This window comes from Schistocerca piceifrons, chromosome 2, assembly GCF_021461385.2.
Source record: "Schistocerca piceifrons isolate TAMUIC-IGC-003096 chromosome 2, iqSchPice1.1, whole genome shotgun sequence".
Taxonomy (NCBI): Eukaryota; Metazoa; Arthropoda; class Insecta; order Orthoptera; family Acrididae; genus Schistocerca; species Schistocerca piceifrons.
Window position 1 is genome coordinate 832,966,710 of NC_060139.1, and position 20,032 is coordinate 832,986,741.

Genomic DNA, 20,032 nt, shown 5'->3' on the forward strand with positions numbered 1-20,032 from the left:
TGTTACTCTGTCCTCAGTTTCATTCTTTCAACAGCATTATACAGGGTGTCCCACTCCAAACTCCCTAATTTCAAGGACACAGGAGAGAAAAACCGCAATAGATACGACAATGAAAAATGCACCACATTGAAGAGCATCTAAAATAATTTATATTCCAACATTACAAGTGCCCAGTAACGTCGCCAGAGTGCAGCATGCTCGCATGAAGAGAAAAAGGAGACTCCACAGCAGTGCGCGCAGGCAGTAGAGTGGTTTACAGAAACAAAATCGCCGATTACTGTGCAAAGAAATTATCATCATGTGTATGAATGTGATCCATCTGATGTGAAAACAATTAAGGAATAGTATAGGAAGTTTTTGAAACATTCTGGCAGTGCACGTTACAGAGTTTCAGAAGAGAGAGTGGAGGACATCAGACAAACGTTTCTCAGAAGCCCACGTAAATCAATTTGTCAAGCATCTAGGCAACTTGATGTACCTTGATCAACATTGCATTGTCTAGTTCACCAGCGTCTTTGTATGTATGCTTACAAAGAGCAAATTCTGCAACATCTACATCTACATCCACACTCCGCAAGCCACATGACGGTGTTTGGCGGAGGGTACCTTGAGTATCTCTATTGGTTCTCCCTTCTATTCCAGTCTCGTATTGTTCGTGGAAAGAAAGATTGTCGGTATGCCTCTGTGTGGGCTATAATCTCTCTGATTTTATCCTCATGGTCTCTTCGCTTGATATACGTAGGAGGGAGCAATATACTGCTTGACTTCTCGGTGAAGGTATGTTTTTGAAACTTCAACAAAAGCCCATACCAAGCTACTGAGCATCTCTCTTACAGAGTCTTCCACTGAAGTTTATCTATCATTTCCGTAATGCTTTCGTGATTACTAAATGATCCTGTAACGAATTGCGCTACTCTTAGTTGGATCTTCTCTATCTCTTCTATCAACCCTATCTGGTACGGATCCCACACCGGTGAGCAGTATTCAAGCAGTGGGTGAACAAGTGTACTGAACCTACTTCCTTTGTTTTCAGACATCATTTCATTAGGATTCTTCCAGTGGTTCTCAGTCTGGCATCTGCTTTACCAACAATTAATTTTATACAGTCATTCTATTTTAAACCACTCCTAATGCCTACTCCCAGATAATTTATGGAATTAACTGCTTCCAGTTGCTGACCTGCTATATTGTAGCTAAATGATAAAGGATCTTTCTTTCTATGTATTCGCAGCACATTACACTTGTCTACACCGAGATTCAATTGCCATTCCCTGCGCCATGCGTCAATTCGTTGCACATCCTCCTGCATTTCAGTACAATTTTCCATTGTTACAACCTCTCGATATACTACAGCATCATCTGCAAAAAGCCTCAGTGAACTTCCGATGTTATCCACAAGGTCATTTATTTATATATTGTGAATAGCAATGGTCCTATGACACTCCCCCACGGCACACCTGAAATCACTCTTACTTCAGAAGACTTCTCTCCATTGAGAATGACATGCTGCATCCTGTTATCTAGGAACTCTTCAATCCTATCACACAATTGGTCTGATAGTCCATGTGCTCTTACTTTGTTCATTAAACTGTGGGGAACTGTATCAAATGCCTTGAGGAAGTCAAGAAACATGGCATCTACCTGGGACCCGTGTCTATGGCCCTCTGAGTCTCATGGATGAATAGCGCAAGCTGGGTTTCACACAATAGTCTTTTTTGAAACCCATGCTGAGTCCTACAGAGTAGATTTCTAATCTCCAGAAAAGTCATTATACTCTAACATAATACGATTTCCAAAATTCTACAACTGATCTACGTTAGAGATATAGGCCTATAGTTCTGCACATCTGTTCGACGTCCCTTCTTGAATACGGGGATGATCTGTGCCATTTTCAAATCTTTTGGAATGCTATGCTCTTCTAGAGACCTACGGTACACCGCTGCAAGAAAGGGGGCAAGTTCCTTCACGTACTCTGTGTAAAATCGAACTGGTATCCCATCAGGTCCAGTGGCCTTTCCTCTTTTGAGCGATTTTAATTGTTCTTCTATCCATCTGTCACCTATTTCGATATCTACCATTTTGTCATCTGTGTGAAAATCTAGAGAAGGAACTATAGTGCAGTCTTCCTCTGTGAAACAGCTTTGGAAAAAGACATTTAGTATTTCGGCCTTTAGTCTGTCATCCTCTGTTTCAGTGCCATTTTTATCACAATGTCTGGACATTTTGTTTTGGTCCACCTACTGCTTTGACATAAGACCAAAATTTCTTAGGATTTTCTGCCAAGTCAGTACACAGAACTTTACTTTCGAATTCATTGAACGTCTCTCGCATAGCCCTCCTCACACTAAATTTTGCTTCGTGTAATTTTTGTTTGTCTGCAAGGCTTTGGCTATGTTTATGTTTGCTGTGAAGTTCCCTTTGCTTCCATAGTAGTTTTCTAACTTGGTTGTTGTACCATGGCGGCTCTTTTCCATCTTTTACGATCTTGCTTGGCACATACTCATCTAATGCATATTGTACAAGGGTTTTGAACTTTGTCCACTGATCCTCAACACTATCTGTACTTGAGACAAAACTTTTGTGTTGAGCCGTCAAGTATTCTGAAATCTGCTTGTTGTCACTTTTGCTAAACAGAAAAATCTTCCTATCTTTTTTAATATTTCTATTTACAGCTGAAATCATTGATGCAGTAACCACTTTATGATCGCTGATTCCCTGTTCTGCATTAACTGTTTCAAATAGTTCGAGTCTGTTTGTCACCAGTTCTCTGCTTAACTGCTCAAGGTAGTTTTCAGATAATGCACTTAAAAAAATTTCACTGGATTCTTTTTCCCTGCCACCCGTTATAAACATTTGAGTCTCTCAGTCTATATCTGGTGAATTAAAATCTCCACCCAGAACTATAACACGGTCGGGAAAGCTACTCGAAATATTTTTCAAATTTTCCTTCAGGTGCTCTGCCACAACAGCTGCTGAGCCAGGGGGCCTATAGACACATCCAATTAGCATGTTTGAGCCTGCTGATGCCGAATGACAAACCATGCTGACAACAATTTGCTGCGGATATGCTGCAGCGTATTGACATGGATGCCAGCTTCCTGGAAAGATGTTTATTCTAGATGAGGCAACCTTTCATCTATCAGGAAGGGTTAACAGGCATAATGTTCGAATTTGGGTTTCGCAAAATCCGCATGTTGTCATTGAACATATTCGTGATAGCCCTAAACCAAACGTCTGGTGCAGGTTAATGCATGACAGATTGTTGGACCGTTCTTCTTTGCAGAACAAACAGTGAATGGGTCAGTGTATCTGGACATGTTTGAGCAGTTTGTGTACCCTCAGACACAAGACTTGCAACCCAACATCAGTTTTCAACAAGACGGAGCTCCACTGCATTGGTCAACGGCTGTTCGCAAGCTCCTGGGTAGGAAATTTCCCAATCGTTGGATCGGACGCAGAGGACCCATTGCCTGGCCACCATGTTCACCCGACATTACGTCGCTTGATTTCTCATGTGGGGATTCATGAAGGACCGCGTGTATGCGACCAAAGTGGACAATATTCCTACGTTGCGACATCGTATCACTAATGTGATTGCAACATTAACAGAGAAAATGTTACAAAAAACTTTGCAAGAAATCGAATACAGACTCTATATTCTTCGTGCTACAAATGGTTCACATGTAGAGGTGTACTGATGATAAATAAATAAATTCTTTGAGATGCTCTACAATGTGGTGCATTTTTCATTGCCGTATCTACTGTAGTTTTTTTCCTGGGTCTTTGAAATCCGGCAGGTTTGAGTGGGACACCCTGTATTTTTGGACATTTTCCCACCTTAACGTGCACCAGCTATGTGTCAAACCATCAAGAACAGCACAGTTTATACACTAAAATGAACAGAAGCACATCGTGTGAATATATTGCCATTTTCACATGTATGGAGCCTTTTTATTTGTAACTATTTTTCTGTTAAATTAAATTCACACTACTGTTTCCATTTTTGTCGTGACAATATAGTATGCTTTTTTGTATAGTTAAACACCTAACAATGGCTAAAAATCCAAAACTAGTTGTTGAACATGGAAGTTGTCTAAAGAGTTACAACTTAAGTGAAGGACTGTCGTATTTGTTTAATTTATCCAGTTGCTTGTTTCTTAGTTTTATATAACATTAAAACTGCCATATTTGATGTTATTCTATTACGCCTCAAAACAGTAACATTTTCTGTTTGATCATTATTGCAAAAAACATCATGTAAAGGTAAAGCTTTAATGTTTGCTACCATCAGTGTCAATTGAGATGACTTTGCACTTTGTACAGAAACCATCCTGATGTGCCTTATTACATTCGGAAAACCACAGAAAATCTGAATTTGGATGATAAGATAGATGTCTTTAACTCCTCCTCCCAAAAGCGAGTCCATTGCACTATCCTGTGTTACAATGCTTTTTAAAACAATATCAAATTACACTGCACTGCCTGCCACAAAAAACAGATTGATATAAGATGTTTCTGTCTCTTCTCATACAATGACAGTATAAGTCATGTTACTGAATGAATCACAGCATCTCTTCTTTTTAAAAATTAATAACATATTCATGAAAATACACTGTATTACCTTACTGTGTAAAGTTTTAAATAATGTGTTACTGCTTCATACATTTAAAGCGTAATAAATAAAAGAAGTCCAAATGTCAGTGGGCTACTCCTTCTTATGCAATTTTCTTGTGTGGACATATTTCTCTACACAAACTTGAAAACAGTAAAATCTTACACACTTCCTAGGCAAACACTGAGCAACACTTTTAATAATAGTGAAAGTGAGCTATGGCACCAAACTTCATAGAAAGCTACTAAAAAGAAAAAAGAACACCACTTTCTTAATGGATAACTTATCCACATTTCAGTACCTCAGGTAGGGTTTACTCAGTTGTAAAACATTTAAACATCTTATGGTTATCAAACTATACTGCAGAATGCACATTATTTAAATAGCTAAGTTCTTACCTGTGCTGCTGAATATGCATCCTTAAGATAGTCATCCACAAATACTTTGCACTGTTTGAAATCATTCTTCCTGCAGACTTCTATCAGTCCGTTTACAAGTTTTTCTGGCACCACCTACACAAATGCCATAGAACATACAATAAATAATCACTTTATCACCTATGGACATGTTCTATAAAGATACAACCTCTGATTCAATCAGCTGACATATTTCTTAACGATTTACACTGGGATCTGCATTACACCTTAACTTTCTTAACTACTGTTGTCACTTTCAAAACACGTTAAATGGTAATGCCATTGATGAAAGATACCCTTTTCTCCATAGCACTTGGGCTTACAGTTTCATACATGACCCCAACCACCGGCAGCAATGAAGCTATTACAGCAGTGAATATATGTGTGTGTGTGTGTGTGTGTGTGTGTGTGTGTGTGTGTGTGTGTGTGTGTGTGTGTGTTTAAGAAATTCTTTCTGATAAGGCAACAACCCTTGCCACTTAAGTAGGTATGGGCAGGCTGGGAATGCCTTTTGTTTTGTACCAGAGACATGAATATATTCTTGTACTTAACCCAGATAATCAACACGAAGAGCTAATCCAACATATGATAAAAAGTTCCTTGGCATGTCGAATTGTGCATTTTAATATAAACATTCTACACTGTTTTCTCATTATTGCTCATGTCTTCTTCAAGAAATGTCATCACATCATCTTAAGGGCTGATATCTGTGCTGGGAGCTCCTCAAGGAGAAAGCACTAGTTGACATCATTTGTCTGGTAACAGTCAGTGTGCTGCTTCTGGAAAGCTTTTCTTTGTATGAACATGGTTATCTACAAATTTTCTTCTTGTCTGATATTGTACATTGACAGCTGACTAATGACTGAGATTTTTGCCATCACCTTGTTCACTAGTTGAAAATGGCTAACAAGGGATGCCTTGGTGTGCACTTGATTTGAGAAACATGCAGTAAGTAGCTTCAAGCCATCTTCACCCCATTAAGTTACTATATAGCAATGCTATCTCCATGAATTACTGAACTTTCCTCTGTAAAAGTGAATTTGTCCGACGAAGTCCTACACTGGTACACACTCTTACTCTTGTTCATGTTCATACATAGCTAACTGGATGAATTGTTGAAAAAAAAAAAACACACACACACACACTTATCTTTGACACAGTTCCTCAGTTGCCTTCATATAGTTCTGTGGGAATATTCCAGTCAAAAACTGTGTGTCAGACACTCATCCTCTGTGTAGCAGACATGCTAGTTTCTCAGTTTCAAGGACATACCATTCCCCTTTAGCCTTGTTTAAAATGTGTTGCCTCCTTTCTCCCTTATGTGTTTGGACAGTGAGTGAGTGAGTGAGTGTGTGTGTGTGTGTGTGTGTGTGTGTGTGTGTGTGTGTGAACATTTTTACAAAAGTTGGCATCTATTTCTACCTTGTTTATCTGCATGTCAGCAACTCTTCGCTCAATTTTTTTGTAAATAGTTACCTTCACTCTTTCTATCATCTGGTACTTTACATACTGGAAATGTTTCATTCACATTTTTATTGAAAGATGTAAGGCATTTACAACACCTTGCATGTGACTGGCAAGTTGCGTGCTAAATCCTCTCTTTTTTATGGCTAATATCTTTAGCTTTACATTTTATCCTCTTTCCTATGGTTCTGAAACTATACCCACACTGTTTCTTCAAGCAGCTTAATTCCCATTGGAAGAAGGGGGTGGGATGGTTTGTGATCATCTAGTCCCCAGAATGTAAACTCTTCCAGGCAGTTTTACACACGAGTTGACAACATGCTGCACAGATTTAGTCCACGTGATAAACTGTCATATTTAAAACACAAATGGCTAAACATCTTAGGAACTGTACACATCACACACCAGTAAAATGGTTTTATAGTAGACATTAACAGGTTGGCAAAGAAATAATAGGTGCATAATAGTGACTGGGTATACCTAACATTTACATCCCCATTATGAAAAGTACGCCGCTAGCTATTAAAACTGCAAACTAGGAAGGGTAGTAAATAACAAAATTTTTACTCATTGTGTATAACATAGTAGAAATAATATATGATTCAATTTGTAGATGATTTGGGGGTATAAAGGGTGCAAAATTGGCAACAATGGAGCTAACCAAGCTGGGTGCTAAGTCAAACAGAGCTGGGATAACACATACTGGTATGTTGCTATGTACTGCTTCAACTCTTTGAAAGAGTTCAAAAATCGTAGTGGCTACTGACCGGTGACCTCCAAGTCTCCCGGAAACCCATGATCAAATGCTTTCAACAGGTGAGAGATCTGGAAAGCATGCCGGAAAGAGCAACAGTAGAACACATTTGCATTGATGTGGGTCAGGACAGAATTGCCAACATGTGATCCTGCATTATCTTGTAGAAATACGTCGTCACAAAGACCTCGAAGATAGGACACAATCATCTGCCTCGATAGGTCAGAAATGTAGTGGCTACTGTCCAAATTATCAGCTAAGCAAACCACAGGTGATCATGTTGTATACTGAATGGCAACCCACATTATTACATCATGTGCTGGGCCTGTAAGACGATGATGACTGCAGTCTGACATTGATTGTTCTTCTCAGGACATCCACAGACAAATATGGATATCATGGTGCTGTATGACTATTTTAAAAAGAAATGTGGTGCCGCCCTTTATCTAGTGTTGTCACCGGGAGCACCATTGTCAATGCGGTTCTCCCAGCTACCGTATCCAGGGAAGACACAACAGTGGTCCCTGTGATAGCAGTGCACTTTGCTTCAGGTGTCGTCTCATTGTCTGTGCTGATATCTGTTTTGCTGCAAACAAGCCTATTTTCTGACACAAGGCATGTGACATTGGCTGTATGGTACTGCATGGCTGAGTGAACAATATGTCTGGACAATGAACTGCAGTCTCAATAGTCGACAATCCTGTTGCTGTCTAACTCTGATAAATGCTAGTAGATGTTTCTTCTTCTTACACATGGCATAACACAATCCTCTGGCATACAACACACACTCAAATATGATTTCTGAATGAGAAATCCACTGTGGCATCTTACTTTATATACAGAAGTAGATGCCATTACTATCTACTTTATCAGGAAGGGATGACAGTCTAATCATTTGAATATTCAAGCATATAGTACACTGCATGCAATGTGATGATTTTTATGTTCCATCTTCATGTTGTTGCAATTGTAATGATCAACAGTGTATATATTGTAAAATACATCAGCATGTCAGTGTAATTTTTCTATGTGAAATACAGTTGCTTGTTTGATGTATTTTTCTCTTACTGTATATGTACTACAGTTGAGGTTTTCTGTCTTAACTTCATGGTTATTTTGAACCCTTACTACAAATCTTCTGTTTCAATTCTCATTTTCAAATAAGATTAAATAACACTTCTCAAACACTTGATGAACTGTATGAACTGTCAGTATTTTCCCATGACATAATCAAAATACAAAGAAAATGTAATCTAATTTCTTGTGACACACATCTGCAGAAGCTGCTCACCAAACACTCCTTATTGTCAAAAGGACACTATACTCTGGGAAAAGAATGGACTGACAAGACCATAAGTGCATATCACAGTTCACACAGTCAGGCTTGTTAAATACTTATTATTATTATTATTATTATTAACGTATGGGTCGAATAGGACCACGCGAGGTACAAACAATCAATGTTGCTTTTGATGGTTGGCCTTCCTATGTGTCCAAATTTGTTTCATCCTTTCAGAATGAAGTCTCTTTCTATCATCAGACCATAGTGTTCCAGTCTGTTTTCTAATTTCCCTCTGAACAACTTTCCAATCATCTATCTTTTGTCTGAATGTTTTTCTGTCTGTAACGGCTACCTGAGTTATTCCATCTACTTTAATATCCTCCTCAATCACAGAGATCAATTTAATTGGCTCCATTTTCACCTTACTTCTGTTTTCATAGCATTATACTATTTGTTTTGTCAACCTAGTGGGTGCCATTCTTTTAATGTGTCCGCAAAATTTAAGTCTTCATTTTCCCATGTCACCATGTATCTCTCTAAGCCTCTGTCAAAATAAATGTAACTCTGAATAAAAATAAACATTTGTGTGAACACTGTTTTTCCACATGGCAGTATTTGTTTCCAACACTCTCAAGGGAGCCTTAAACCTAGAGAGCACATCTCTAGGTGGCATACCAGGGAATGCTCATCAGCAGCTCCTGGCTGTTAAAGAGCGGAAGGGAAATAAAATGTCTCCCACAGACCAAAAATGCCAGAGAGAAAATTCTGATAGCAAATCCAATTAGAATAGGCCCAGCAAGCCAGTAGTGGATGAAATACATGCTTACAAGCATGTAGCAAACCTCAGAAAGAATGCATATAATGGAAAATGAGCCAGCTACTCCCAACAACGAAGATTTCATACATTGAACAGATGGGCGCTGACAGGGTAGGTGAAGGTGGTAGAATTTGTGAACAGGAGCAGATAGAATATTCTAGGATTGTCAGACAACAGGTGGGTGTGCACATTGGAGTAGTGAATACAGGCTGTGCTGGAGTGAGAATGAGGAATAAGGGAGATGTGGAGTGGCTATAATTAGAAGAGGAGGACTGAAAATGGAGCTGACAGCAATAAGAGAAAGGATGGCGCCGGTCAGAGTGAAAGTGAAACAGAGGAATATGAAAATTCCGCAAGTATGTGCACCACAAGTTGGATGTTCAGCTGAAGAGGAGTAGGGCTTTGAAGAGAAAATGTGGAGACAACTAACTGGATAAAAGACAATGATGATCACAGGTATAAATGTAAACATGGCAAGTATTGGGAGTGGAAGTGTGGGAAAAGAGAAATGAAGAAAGAGGAAAAATTTTAGTCTTTCATAAAAGAATGGACTAGCAGTCAACAACATCTGGTTTAAGAAGAAGTAAAGTCATAAAATGATAAGGTGCAGCTACAATTTGGCGACAGACTACATATGTCCTTTGACCCTCATAACTGCCGTTTGGTTTCAGTACAAGTTGTAAATATCCTTTTGTACCCTGTATTTTACCTCTCCTACCTTCAGAACTTCAAAGATAGTGTTCCAGTCAACAGCTTCATCTAAGCCTACAAATGCCACAATCATAGGTTTTCTTTTCCTTAACCTATCGTCTAAGAGAGGTCGTGTGGTGTTCTTGCATTACACACGCACAATGGAAGAAGTGGAAAATGAATTCATAGCACCACCAATTACCAGGTCAGTATTCAACATTGCTTTAAACCCAATGAACAACAACATAGTGACTGGAACAAACAATATCCATGGTGAGTTTTTAAAGAATGCTGGAGTTTAGATGAAAGAGTGACTGTAGGAACTTGTGTGTCTGCTTTGAGGATGGAAGGCTAGTAAGCTAATTAACAAAAAGTAAAAAAATTACCTAATCCAACAAAAGTAACTGAGCATCTAATTTGACACAACAACTTTATAAAAACATACTGGAAAGAAAAATCCTGGGGGTGATAATATTGGTAAGGTTCACTTATTCTTGATACATGAAAAGTGTACAATTCATTACCTCAAGATCATATATGAAGGAAGTTTTGTGCATGGTAATGGATGAAAAAGTGAAGCTCAGTGCCTAGTGGGTTAAGTGCGAGACTATAAATCCAAATATCTGGATCCAATCCCCAGATGCTATCAATCATCAGCACTTCTTTCACCTTTGGCAAAGGTTTAAGCTCACGAAAGATGCCAAGCTGCACTGTGGTTTGGAATCCATGTTACGCTGAAAGTCACACTAAAAGTGATTGACTACTAATTCAGTTCAAATGTCATGTACCACAATGTTTAAATAGCTCTTTTATGTAGGAAAGTTTTACCTTAATGAATAGTAAGTATCATAAATCATGCACAGCATGTTAGCTCTCAAAGTCACGTCTACTGAACGGACTACTGAATTGTAGTAATTCTTACTATCAATGAGATGTTACTCAGACTGAGAAATGTGCATATTTTTAATTTTAACAGGCACATGTATCATCTTCACGAAATAATACCCACAGATTAAAATACAGTAAACATTAAATGAATGCTTCACTTGAATTTTACTCCTTCCTTGAGTATAACTCTTTACTTGATTTTCACCACAAACTTCTTTATAGTTTCCAGGGCAAAACATAAAAAATGGACAGTTCTATTACAAAAATTGAGAAAACTGATTCAGTAGTCAGACCTCCAGAGGACAAGAATACTTGATCAGCAATACAGTGGACACACCGTACCTGCACAAACATTTGCCATTTAAGGGATTACACTTGGCCAGCTTGCATACTAACAGCAATAAAAACAAAACAAATTACTCAAAAATCTGTGGCTGCAGACTACACTCTAATGATAAATAGTCTTGGTTTTCCCTCCAATATCTCCCCCATGAACCATGGACCTTGCCATTGGTGGGGAGGCTTGCGTGCCTCAGCGATACAGATGGTCATACCGTAGGTGCAACCACAACGGAGGGGTACCTGTTGAGAGGCCAGACAAACATGTGGTTCCTGAAGAGGGGCAGCAGCCTTTTCAATAGTTGCAGGGGCAACAGTCTGGATGATTGACTGATCTGGCCTTGTAACATTAACCAAAATGGCCTTGCTGTGCTGGTACTGCGAACGGCTGAAAGCAAGGGGAAACTACAGCTGTAACTTTTCCCGAGGACATGCAGCTTTACTGTATGATTAAATGATGATGGCGTCCTCTTGGATAAAATATTCCGGAGGTAAAATAGTCCCCCATTCGGATCTCCGGGCGGGGACTACTCAAGAGGACGTCGTTATCAGGAGAAAGAAAACTGGCGTTCTACGGATCGGAGTGTGGAATGTCAGATCACTTAATCAGGCAGGTAGGTTAGAAAATTTAAAACAAGTTTATATGCCAACTAGCTCTGCAGATGATGAAGAAATAGATGAAATGTATGACGAGATAAAAGAAATTATTCAGGTAGTGAAGGGAGACGAAAATTTAATAGTCATGGGTGATGAATTCGTCAGTAGGAAAAGGGAGAGAAGGAAACATAGTAGGTGAATATGGATTGGGGGGAAGAAATGAAAGAGGAAGCCGTCTGGTAGAATTTTGCACAGAGCATAACTTAATCATAGCTAACACTTGGTTCAAGAATCATAAAAGAAGGTTGTATACCTGGAAGAATCCTGGAGATACTAAAAGGTATCAGATAGATTATATAATGGTAAGACAGAGATTCAGGAACCAGGTTTTAAATTGTAAGACATTTCCAGGGTCAGATGTGGATTCTGACCACAATATATTGGTTATGAACTGCAGTTTGAAACTGAAGAAGCTGCAAAAAGGTGGGAATTTAAGGAGATGGGACCTGGATAAACTGAAAGAACCAGAGGTTGTACAGAGTTTCAGGGAGAGCATAAGGAAACAATTGACAGGAATGGGGGAAAGAAATACAGTAGAAGAAGAATGGGTAGCTCTGAGGGATGAAGTAGTGAAGGCAGCAGACGATCAAGTAGGTAAAAAGACTAGGGCTAGTAGAAATCCTTGGGTGACAGAAGAAATATTGAATTTAATTGATGAAAGGAGAAAATATAAAAATGCAGTAAATGAAGCAGGCAAAAAGGAATACAAACGTCTCAAAAATGAGATCGACAGGAAGTGCAAAATGGCTAAACAGGGATGGCTAGAGGACAAATGTAAGGATGTAGAGGCTTGTCTCACTAGGGGTAAGATAGATACTGCCTACAGGAAAATTAAAGAGACCTTTGGAGAGAAGAGAACCACTTGTATGAATATCAAGAACTCAGATGGCAACCCAGTTCTAAGCAAAGAAGGGAAGGCAGAAAGGTGGAAGGAGTATATAGAGGGTTTATACAAGGGCGATGTACTTGAGGACAATATCATGGAAATGGAGGAGGAAGTAGATGAAGACGAAATGGGAAATAAGATACTGCGTGAAGAGTTTGACAGAGCACTGAAAGACCCGAGTCAAAACAAGGCCCCGGGAGTAGACAACATTCCATTAGAACTACTGATGGCCTTGGGAGAGCCAGTCATGACAAAACTCTACCATCTGGTGAGCAAGATGTATGAGACAGGCGAAATACCCTCAGACTTCAAGAAGAATATAATAATTCCAATCCCAAAGAAAGCAGGTGTTGACAGATGTGAAAATTACCGAACTATCAGTTTAATAAGTCACAGCTGCAAAATACTAACGCGAATTCTTTACAGACGAATGGAAAAAATGGTAGAAGCCGACCTCGGGGAAGATCAGTTTGGATTCCGTAGAAATGTTGGAACACGTGAGGCAATACTAACCTTACGACTTATCTTAGAAGGAAGATTAAGAAAAGGCAAACCTACGTTTCTAGCATTTGTAGACTTAGAGAAAGCTTTTGACAATGTTGACTGGAATACTCTCTTTCAAATTCTGAAGGTGGCAGGGGTAAAATACAGGGAGCGAAAGGCTATTTACAATTTGTACAGAAACCAGATGGCAGTTATAAGAGTCGAGGGGCATGAAAAGGAAGCAGTGGTTGGGAAAGGAGTGAGGCAGAGTTGTAGCCTCTCCCCGATGTTATTCAATCTGTATATTGAGCAAGCAGTAAAGGAAACAAAAGAAAAATTTGGATAGGTATTAAAATTCATGGAGAAGAAGTAAAAACTTTGAGGTTCGCCGATGACATTGTAATTCTGTCAGGGACAGCAAAGGACTTGGAAGAGCAGTTGAATGGAATGGACAGTGTCTTGAAAGGAGGATATAAGATGAACATCAACAAAAGCAAAACGAGGATAATGGAATGTAGTCAAATTAAAGGAGGATATAAGATGAACATCAACAAAAGCAAAACGAGGATAATGGAATGTAGTCAAATTAAATCGGGTGATGCTGAGGGAATTAGTTTAGGAAATGAGACACTTAAAGTAGTAAAGGAGTTTTGCTATTTAGGGAGCAAAATAACTGATGATGGTCGAAGTAGAGCGGATATAAAATGTAGATTGGCAATGGCAAGGAAAGCGTTTCTGAAGAAGAGAAATTTGTTAACATCGAGTACAGATTTAAGTGTCAGGAAGTCGTTTCTGAAAGTATTTGTATGGAGTGTAGCCATGTATGGAAGTGAAACATGGACGATAACTAATTTGGACAAGAAGAGAATAGAAGCTTTCGAAATGTGGTGCTACAGAAGAATGCTGAAGATAAGGTGGGTAGATCACGTAACTAATGAGGAGGTATTGAATAAGATTGGGGAGAAGAGAAGTTTGTGGCACAACTTGACTAGAAGAAGGGATCGGTTCGTAGGACACGTTTTGAGGCATCAAGGGATCACAAATTTAGCATTGGAGGGCAGCGTGGAGGGTAAAAATCGTAGAGGGAGACCAAGAGATGAATACACTAAGCAGATTCAGAAGGATGTAGGTTGCAGTAGGTACTGGGAGATGAAGAAGCTTGCACAGGATAGAGTAGCTTGGAGAGCTGCATCAAACCAGTTTCAGGACTGAAGACCACAACAACAACATCCATCATTTTTCCAAGCCCCAAAGAAATAGGTTATTATAACCTATAAACATTAGTAACTTCACAAAACATGAAGTAAAATCAATCAATTTAGAAGAGTTACTTTTTTTGCTCCTGGCTGATCCTGTAGAAACATGTGAAAACCTGTGAAATATGCCAGTCTGTCATTGTCCACCCTTTGAAGAGCCCAGAATGCTCTAATTATTAAAAAAACTTTGCTGGACTGCTTAATGGCTGATATTTTGTATGTTTGGGAAATTTCTTTATCAACAGCAAGGCATCTAGCACTTTCTTCCAGCTCATCAGAGCACTTACATAACACTTATTCCATGTTCTCTTGTCTAACATAATTGCTGTCTTCTGCTAACCTTCTCAAAATTGCTCAAATATACTGAACATTATTGCCCTATTATTCCTCTGCCAACCTTTTTATCACTAAAATTTTCCATACCCCTGTGACTTCTAGGACATCACTCTTGTGGACCGTTCTTTCCTTCCCACTTAATCTAACACATGATTGCAGGCATGTAATTGCACGGCGCATGTCACCACCAGACATATCCACGAGACATTCCAAAGCATCATTGTTGTATGTCACTTTCTCTTCTGTGCAAATATATTGTAACCGTTCCAGAATCATAGACCGATCTGCAACACAATAATTCATTCACATGCATTAATTACACTGGGAAATAATATAATAGTGCTGTTGAAACACAGGACAAGAATACTAAAGTCCAATCACAACATGTAAATGAATATTTTAAATTCTTAATCCTGTGGTTGTTGGCAAGTGTAAAAACCATAATCTGATTACCAGCATTTTTGAAACCAACAATTCCAAACTATCTTTGTTCTTGGGGTAATTTCCTTATCTTTGCCTTTCTCTAGTTATTGGAAACTATAATTAGTGTTGTAACACCTAAAAATTCTAACCATTTCCATAACAAGCCACTCTTTGTGAATACAGCCATCTTAATGAGTTCTTAATAACTACATTTCCCATTTTTTATCCACTTTCTCTCTTACACACTCTCCCGTGGTAACACAGACGGCAGGAGAAGACTGAGGAATGAGTCATGACAATAAACAGCAGAAAAGTAACTACCACAAACTGTGTGTGCATACTGCAGAAACAACAATGCCTTGTTTTTGTTTTAAACCCATCTCTGCTGCCATCATCTTTTCTAGTCCCATATCATCCATCTGCCCAGGCAACCATTGAAACAATCAGTGCATGTTTTTGAACTGATGCTGGAAGAATGGAATGCTTGAAAGCTAGTGCAGTTGCTGATATTTGTGTGCAAGGCAGATGAGTGATTCACTGTCCTGAGTTTTAATTTACTTTCTGTTGTGGAATGTTTATTATGAACATACTATTACTCTAATAATAAAATAATTATACATATACCACAAAACTGCATATTTCTTGTCCAGACACACTGTGCATTGTTGCAAGCAATAAAATGGCACAGCCACCTATAATTTAATTTAATACAGAAATATTTGTAATGTAGAAGCTATTAACAATTTTACGCATTTTAAAAAGCAACCAAATGCAATATGCACTCCTTACCTAGTGGCTTAAATCTAAATTTTGTGCATCTTGACGTAAGTGGCTCAATAATACGGCTAACATAATTGCAGATAAGACAAAACCGTGTTGATCTAGTTTCTTTCTCCATTGTTCGGCGAAGTGCTGCTTGTGCTGCACTTGTCATTGAATCTGCCTCATCTAAAATGATGATTTTGAATGCAGGACATGGTCGACCACTGAAATGAAATGAACGTTATCTTCAACATATCTTGAAACAGGATACTGAAATTTCTGTAGTGAATAGAATAGTCCATCAGCTTTCAGGCATGCAGCCATGATATTTATTTCTTCCTACAATATTTCAGCTGATAACCTTACAGCCATCTTCGAGGTGAGTCACTGACAATTTAAAACCCTTGACACAATGCTGTGGAATAAATATATGTGTGCACCTTCACTCCACAGCTCTGTGTCAAGTGGTTTAAGTTCTGTCAGTGACTCAACTCAGAAGATGGCTGTAAGGTTATCAGCCAAAACACTGGAAGAAATTACACTCTCTGGGATGCGTGTCAGTAAGATTATGCTATGAAAACATATCCAGTCATAAATTACCAACTACAACAAATCGTACCTTGCACAAAAATCAAAATATTCAAAGAACGAAATTAACACCAACACTTAATGAACTATAAATCTGAATTACACCTGTGAGATCGGCTATAACAAGTTCAGGTGCCATCTATACAGCAACTCCCCTATTTACAATCAAACATTCATATTATTATGTGTGTGTGGGGGGGGGGGGAGGGGGGCAGGGGGGGAGGGGGGTGGAGGAGGGGGGAGGGGGAGGCATCGGCACATGCGCGCTCATGTTAGCAGGGCTGGCTCATGAACATTTTTCCCACACAAGCAACTTGTCATTTGTCATTCGCCTCCCCTTCTTTCCCTCGCACCCTGTCAATTTTCACTACTAATTGTGATATGCACTATATACAAATCTTGCAGTTGGGTGCCCCTCTCAGATTGATGCCCAAAGTGGCCACTACTTCCTCCACATATATTTCTCACTTTTTGATATTGAGATGTTCGTACTGGTATTGAACACACAAATTTTTTGGAAGTTTTAGTGTGAGAAGAACTTCCAGCAATTGGCAATTTCAGCAAGTAATTGTAGCAAGATGCAAGAAACTGTTTCCTCTCACCTACGAAAGATACTTCTCGAGGTCGACAAAATTTACAAAAGTCAATTTGCTGGTGATGTTCCCATGTCAAAGAACTTACTGCAACAGCTTCTACAAGTGACTTTCAGCCGTTTTTCTTGCTATTGAACACATGCCTAAAAGAAAGAATTGAAGGATTCATGGTCTGACAGTGAGTGAGTAATTTCCAAGTTCAAAGCACAACAATAATTACCCAGTGAAAACAGCAATCATTGTGAAAACATGGAGTAGAATTCATATGTTATAAATAACTGAGGAGTCTTATTCAGCTGTAAATATATACACAGAGTTGGATTAGAAAATAAATAAAATGTAGCTATTGGGTTCTCCCACAGTTATAGATTATTATGTCTCGATATTTACCGGAATTGATTCAGTATAATTCCCAACTGCACTCAGAAAATTAACATTGACTGACTGTCCCTAACTTCTTGTGCATGAACAATGGATGAAATGAGACACAATTATATCCTATTCTCCAAAAAGTTAACGCATTATTTGAACAGCTAATTGCTGATGAGAATAAATAGTTACTTCTTTTGTTTGTGTTAACACCTGAATAAGGAGTTGTGCCACTGCCTTTCAAATCGGCATCTGTAACCCATAGGCCAGCAAAAAGAAAACTGTCCTTGCATTCTGACATAAGAGGCTGTATAATGGACAAAATGGCATAACGAACCTCCAGCCTGGCACTAAAGCGAGAATGATTAACACATGACCAACCCCCACTGCTGTTGCTGGGACTGGAACACTGTTTGCACAGCATAGCACGAGGGCCAGGTAGCCACAAGGGCGACAAGGATTATGTCACAGTTGACATTGGCTCTGTGCTGCTTCTTGGGCCTACGTAATCAGAAATGGTGCCTTGTCACAACAGGGATGGGTTGTGAAACCATAAATATCACTCATTCCAGCAATGCAGTTTCTGTCATCATCCACAACCATCTGACAGCTACTCTGTGGCAGTTGTAGACATGATGTGGGTCTGTCATCCTTCTGGTAACAGACTCCGCTTCTGCTGCTTGTGCGTCTTTGGGCTGCACCAAATCCTGATGCTGCTGGGAGCTGAACTGGTGCCTTCTGGCTGGAGGCCATCTGCTGGCTGACTTCACCTGCCTTTAGATTCTAAATCTACATCTACATTTATACTCCGCAAGCCACCTAACAGTGTGTGGTGGAGGGCACTTTACATGCCACTGTCATTACCTCCCTTCCCTGTTCCAGTCGCGTATGGTTCGCGGGAAGAACAACTGCCGGAAAGCCTCCATGCGCGCTCGAATCTCTCTAATTTTACATTCCTGATCTCCTCGGGAGGTATAAGTAAGAGGAAGCAATATATTCGATACCTCATCCAGAAACGCATCCTCTCGAAACCTGGACAGCAAGCTACAACGCGATGCAGAGCGCCTCTCTTGCAGAGTCTGCCACTTGAGTTTGCTATACATCTCACTCACAAGGGAACCTCCCCATCACACCCCCCTCAGATTTAGTTATAATTTGGCACAGTGGATAGGCCTTGAAAAACTGAACACAGATCAATCGAGAAAACAGGAAGAAGTTGTGTGGAACTACGAAAAAAATAAGCAAAATATACAAACTGAGTAGTCCATGTGCAAGATAGGCAACATTTAGGACAATGTGAGCTCAGGAGCGCCGTGGTCCCATGGTTAGCGTGAGCAGCTGCGGAACGAGAGGTCCTTGGTTTAAGTCTTCCCTCGAGCGAAAAGTTTAATTTTTTATTTTCAGACAATTATCAGAGTTCAGGCACTAACACATAATCAACTTCGCTCTCCAAAATTCCAGGACACATTCAGATTTGCTTGGACATATGCAGGATTTGACGGTCTACACACGGACAAATTTGAAAACGTTAAAAACATATGTTTTGACAGAGCACAGAGAAAACTGTGCGACTGTGAAACTGTTGCATTCATTTGTTGCAGTTTATGTGACACACTCTTATGTTTTCATCACTTTTTTGGGAGTGATTATCACATCCACAAGAAAACCTAAATCGGGCAAGGTAGAAGAATCTTTTTACCTATTCTCCAAGTGTGCAAGTTAGGTGGGTCGACAACATATTCCCGTCATGTGACGCACATGCTGTCACAAGTGTCGTATAGAATATATCAGACATGTTTTCCTGGATCAAATGTTTTCGGTTCCCATTGGAGAGGCACGTCCTTTCGTCTACTAATCGCACTAAACTTATTACAGTGAACAGAGACGTCAATAAACGAACGGACAGATCATAACTTTGCAAAAATAAAGTAAGTAAACTTTTTGCAGGTGCTCACGCTAACCACGGGACCACTGCGCTCCTGTGCTCACATTATCCTTGATGTAGCCTATGTTGCCCATGGACTACTCAGTTTGTATATTTTGCTTATTTTTTCATAGTTGCACACAACTTCTTCCTGTTTTCTCGATTGATCTGTGTTCAGTTTTTCAAGGCCTATCCACTGTGCCAAATTATAACTAAATCTGAGGGGGGTGCGATGGTGAGGTTCCCTTGTCAGAGGTACAGGGCCACACCTGCATCTGAGTTGCTGCCACCTACCTGCAAGCCCACACTCTGGTACTGCAGACTTGCATACATAGACTGCTGTCACTGCATCCTATGGTGGGATCATGAGTTCCAGAGCATGGCGCATCTCTGCTCTTTGCTGCCGCCTGGGTGGGTTGGCTGTACTGATGCAGCATAAGACAGTGTGCTGCAGGGGACCCAGTTACAACACAAGCCCAGTATCCTGCCGAGA

The 20,032-nt window shown here is 39.6% G+C and overlaps 1 protein-coding gene across 2 annotated transcripts in view; it reads right to left on the reverse strand.

The window, feature by feature from the left end:
* Nucleotides 1-20,032, reverse strand: part of LOC124776500 (replication factor C subunit 4) — a 61,289-nt gene that overhangs the window by 8,648 nt on the left and 32,609 nt on the right. For both annotated transcript variants that reach the window (XM_047251517.1, XM_047251518.1), the window contains exons 4-6: nt 16,093-16,289; nt 14,968-15,164; nt 5,011-5,124 (exon numbers count right to left, since the gene is read on the reverse strand). In XM_047251517.1, the coding sequence (XP_047107473.1) occupies nt 5,011-5,124; nt 14,968-15,164; nt 16,093-16,289 (508 nt within the window). The remainder of the gene's footprint in view (nt 1-5,010; nt 5,125-14,967; nt 15,165-16,092; nt 16,290-20,032) is intronic.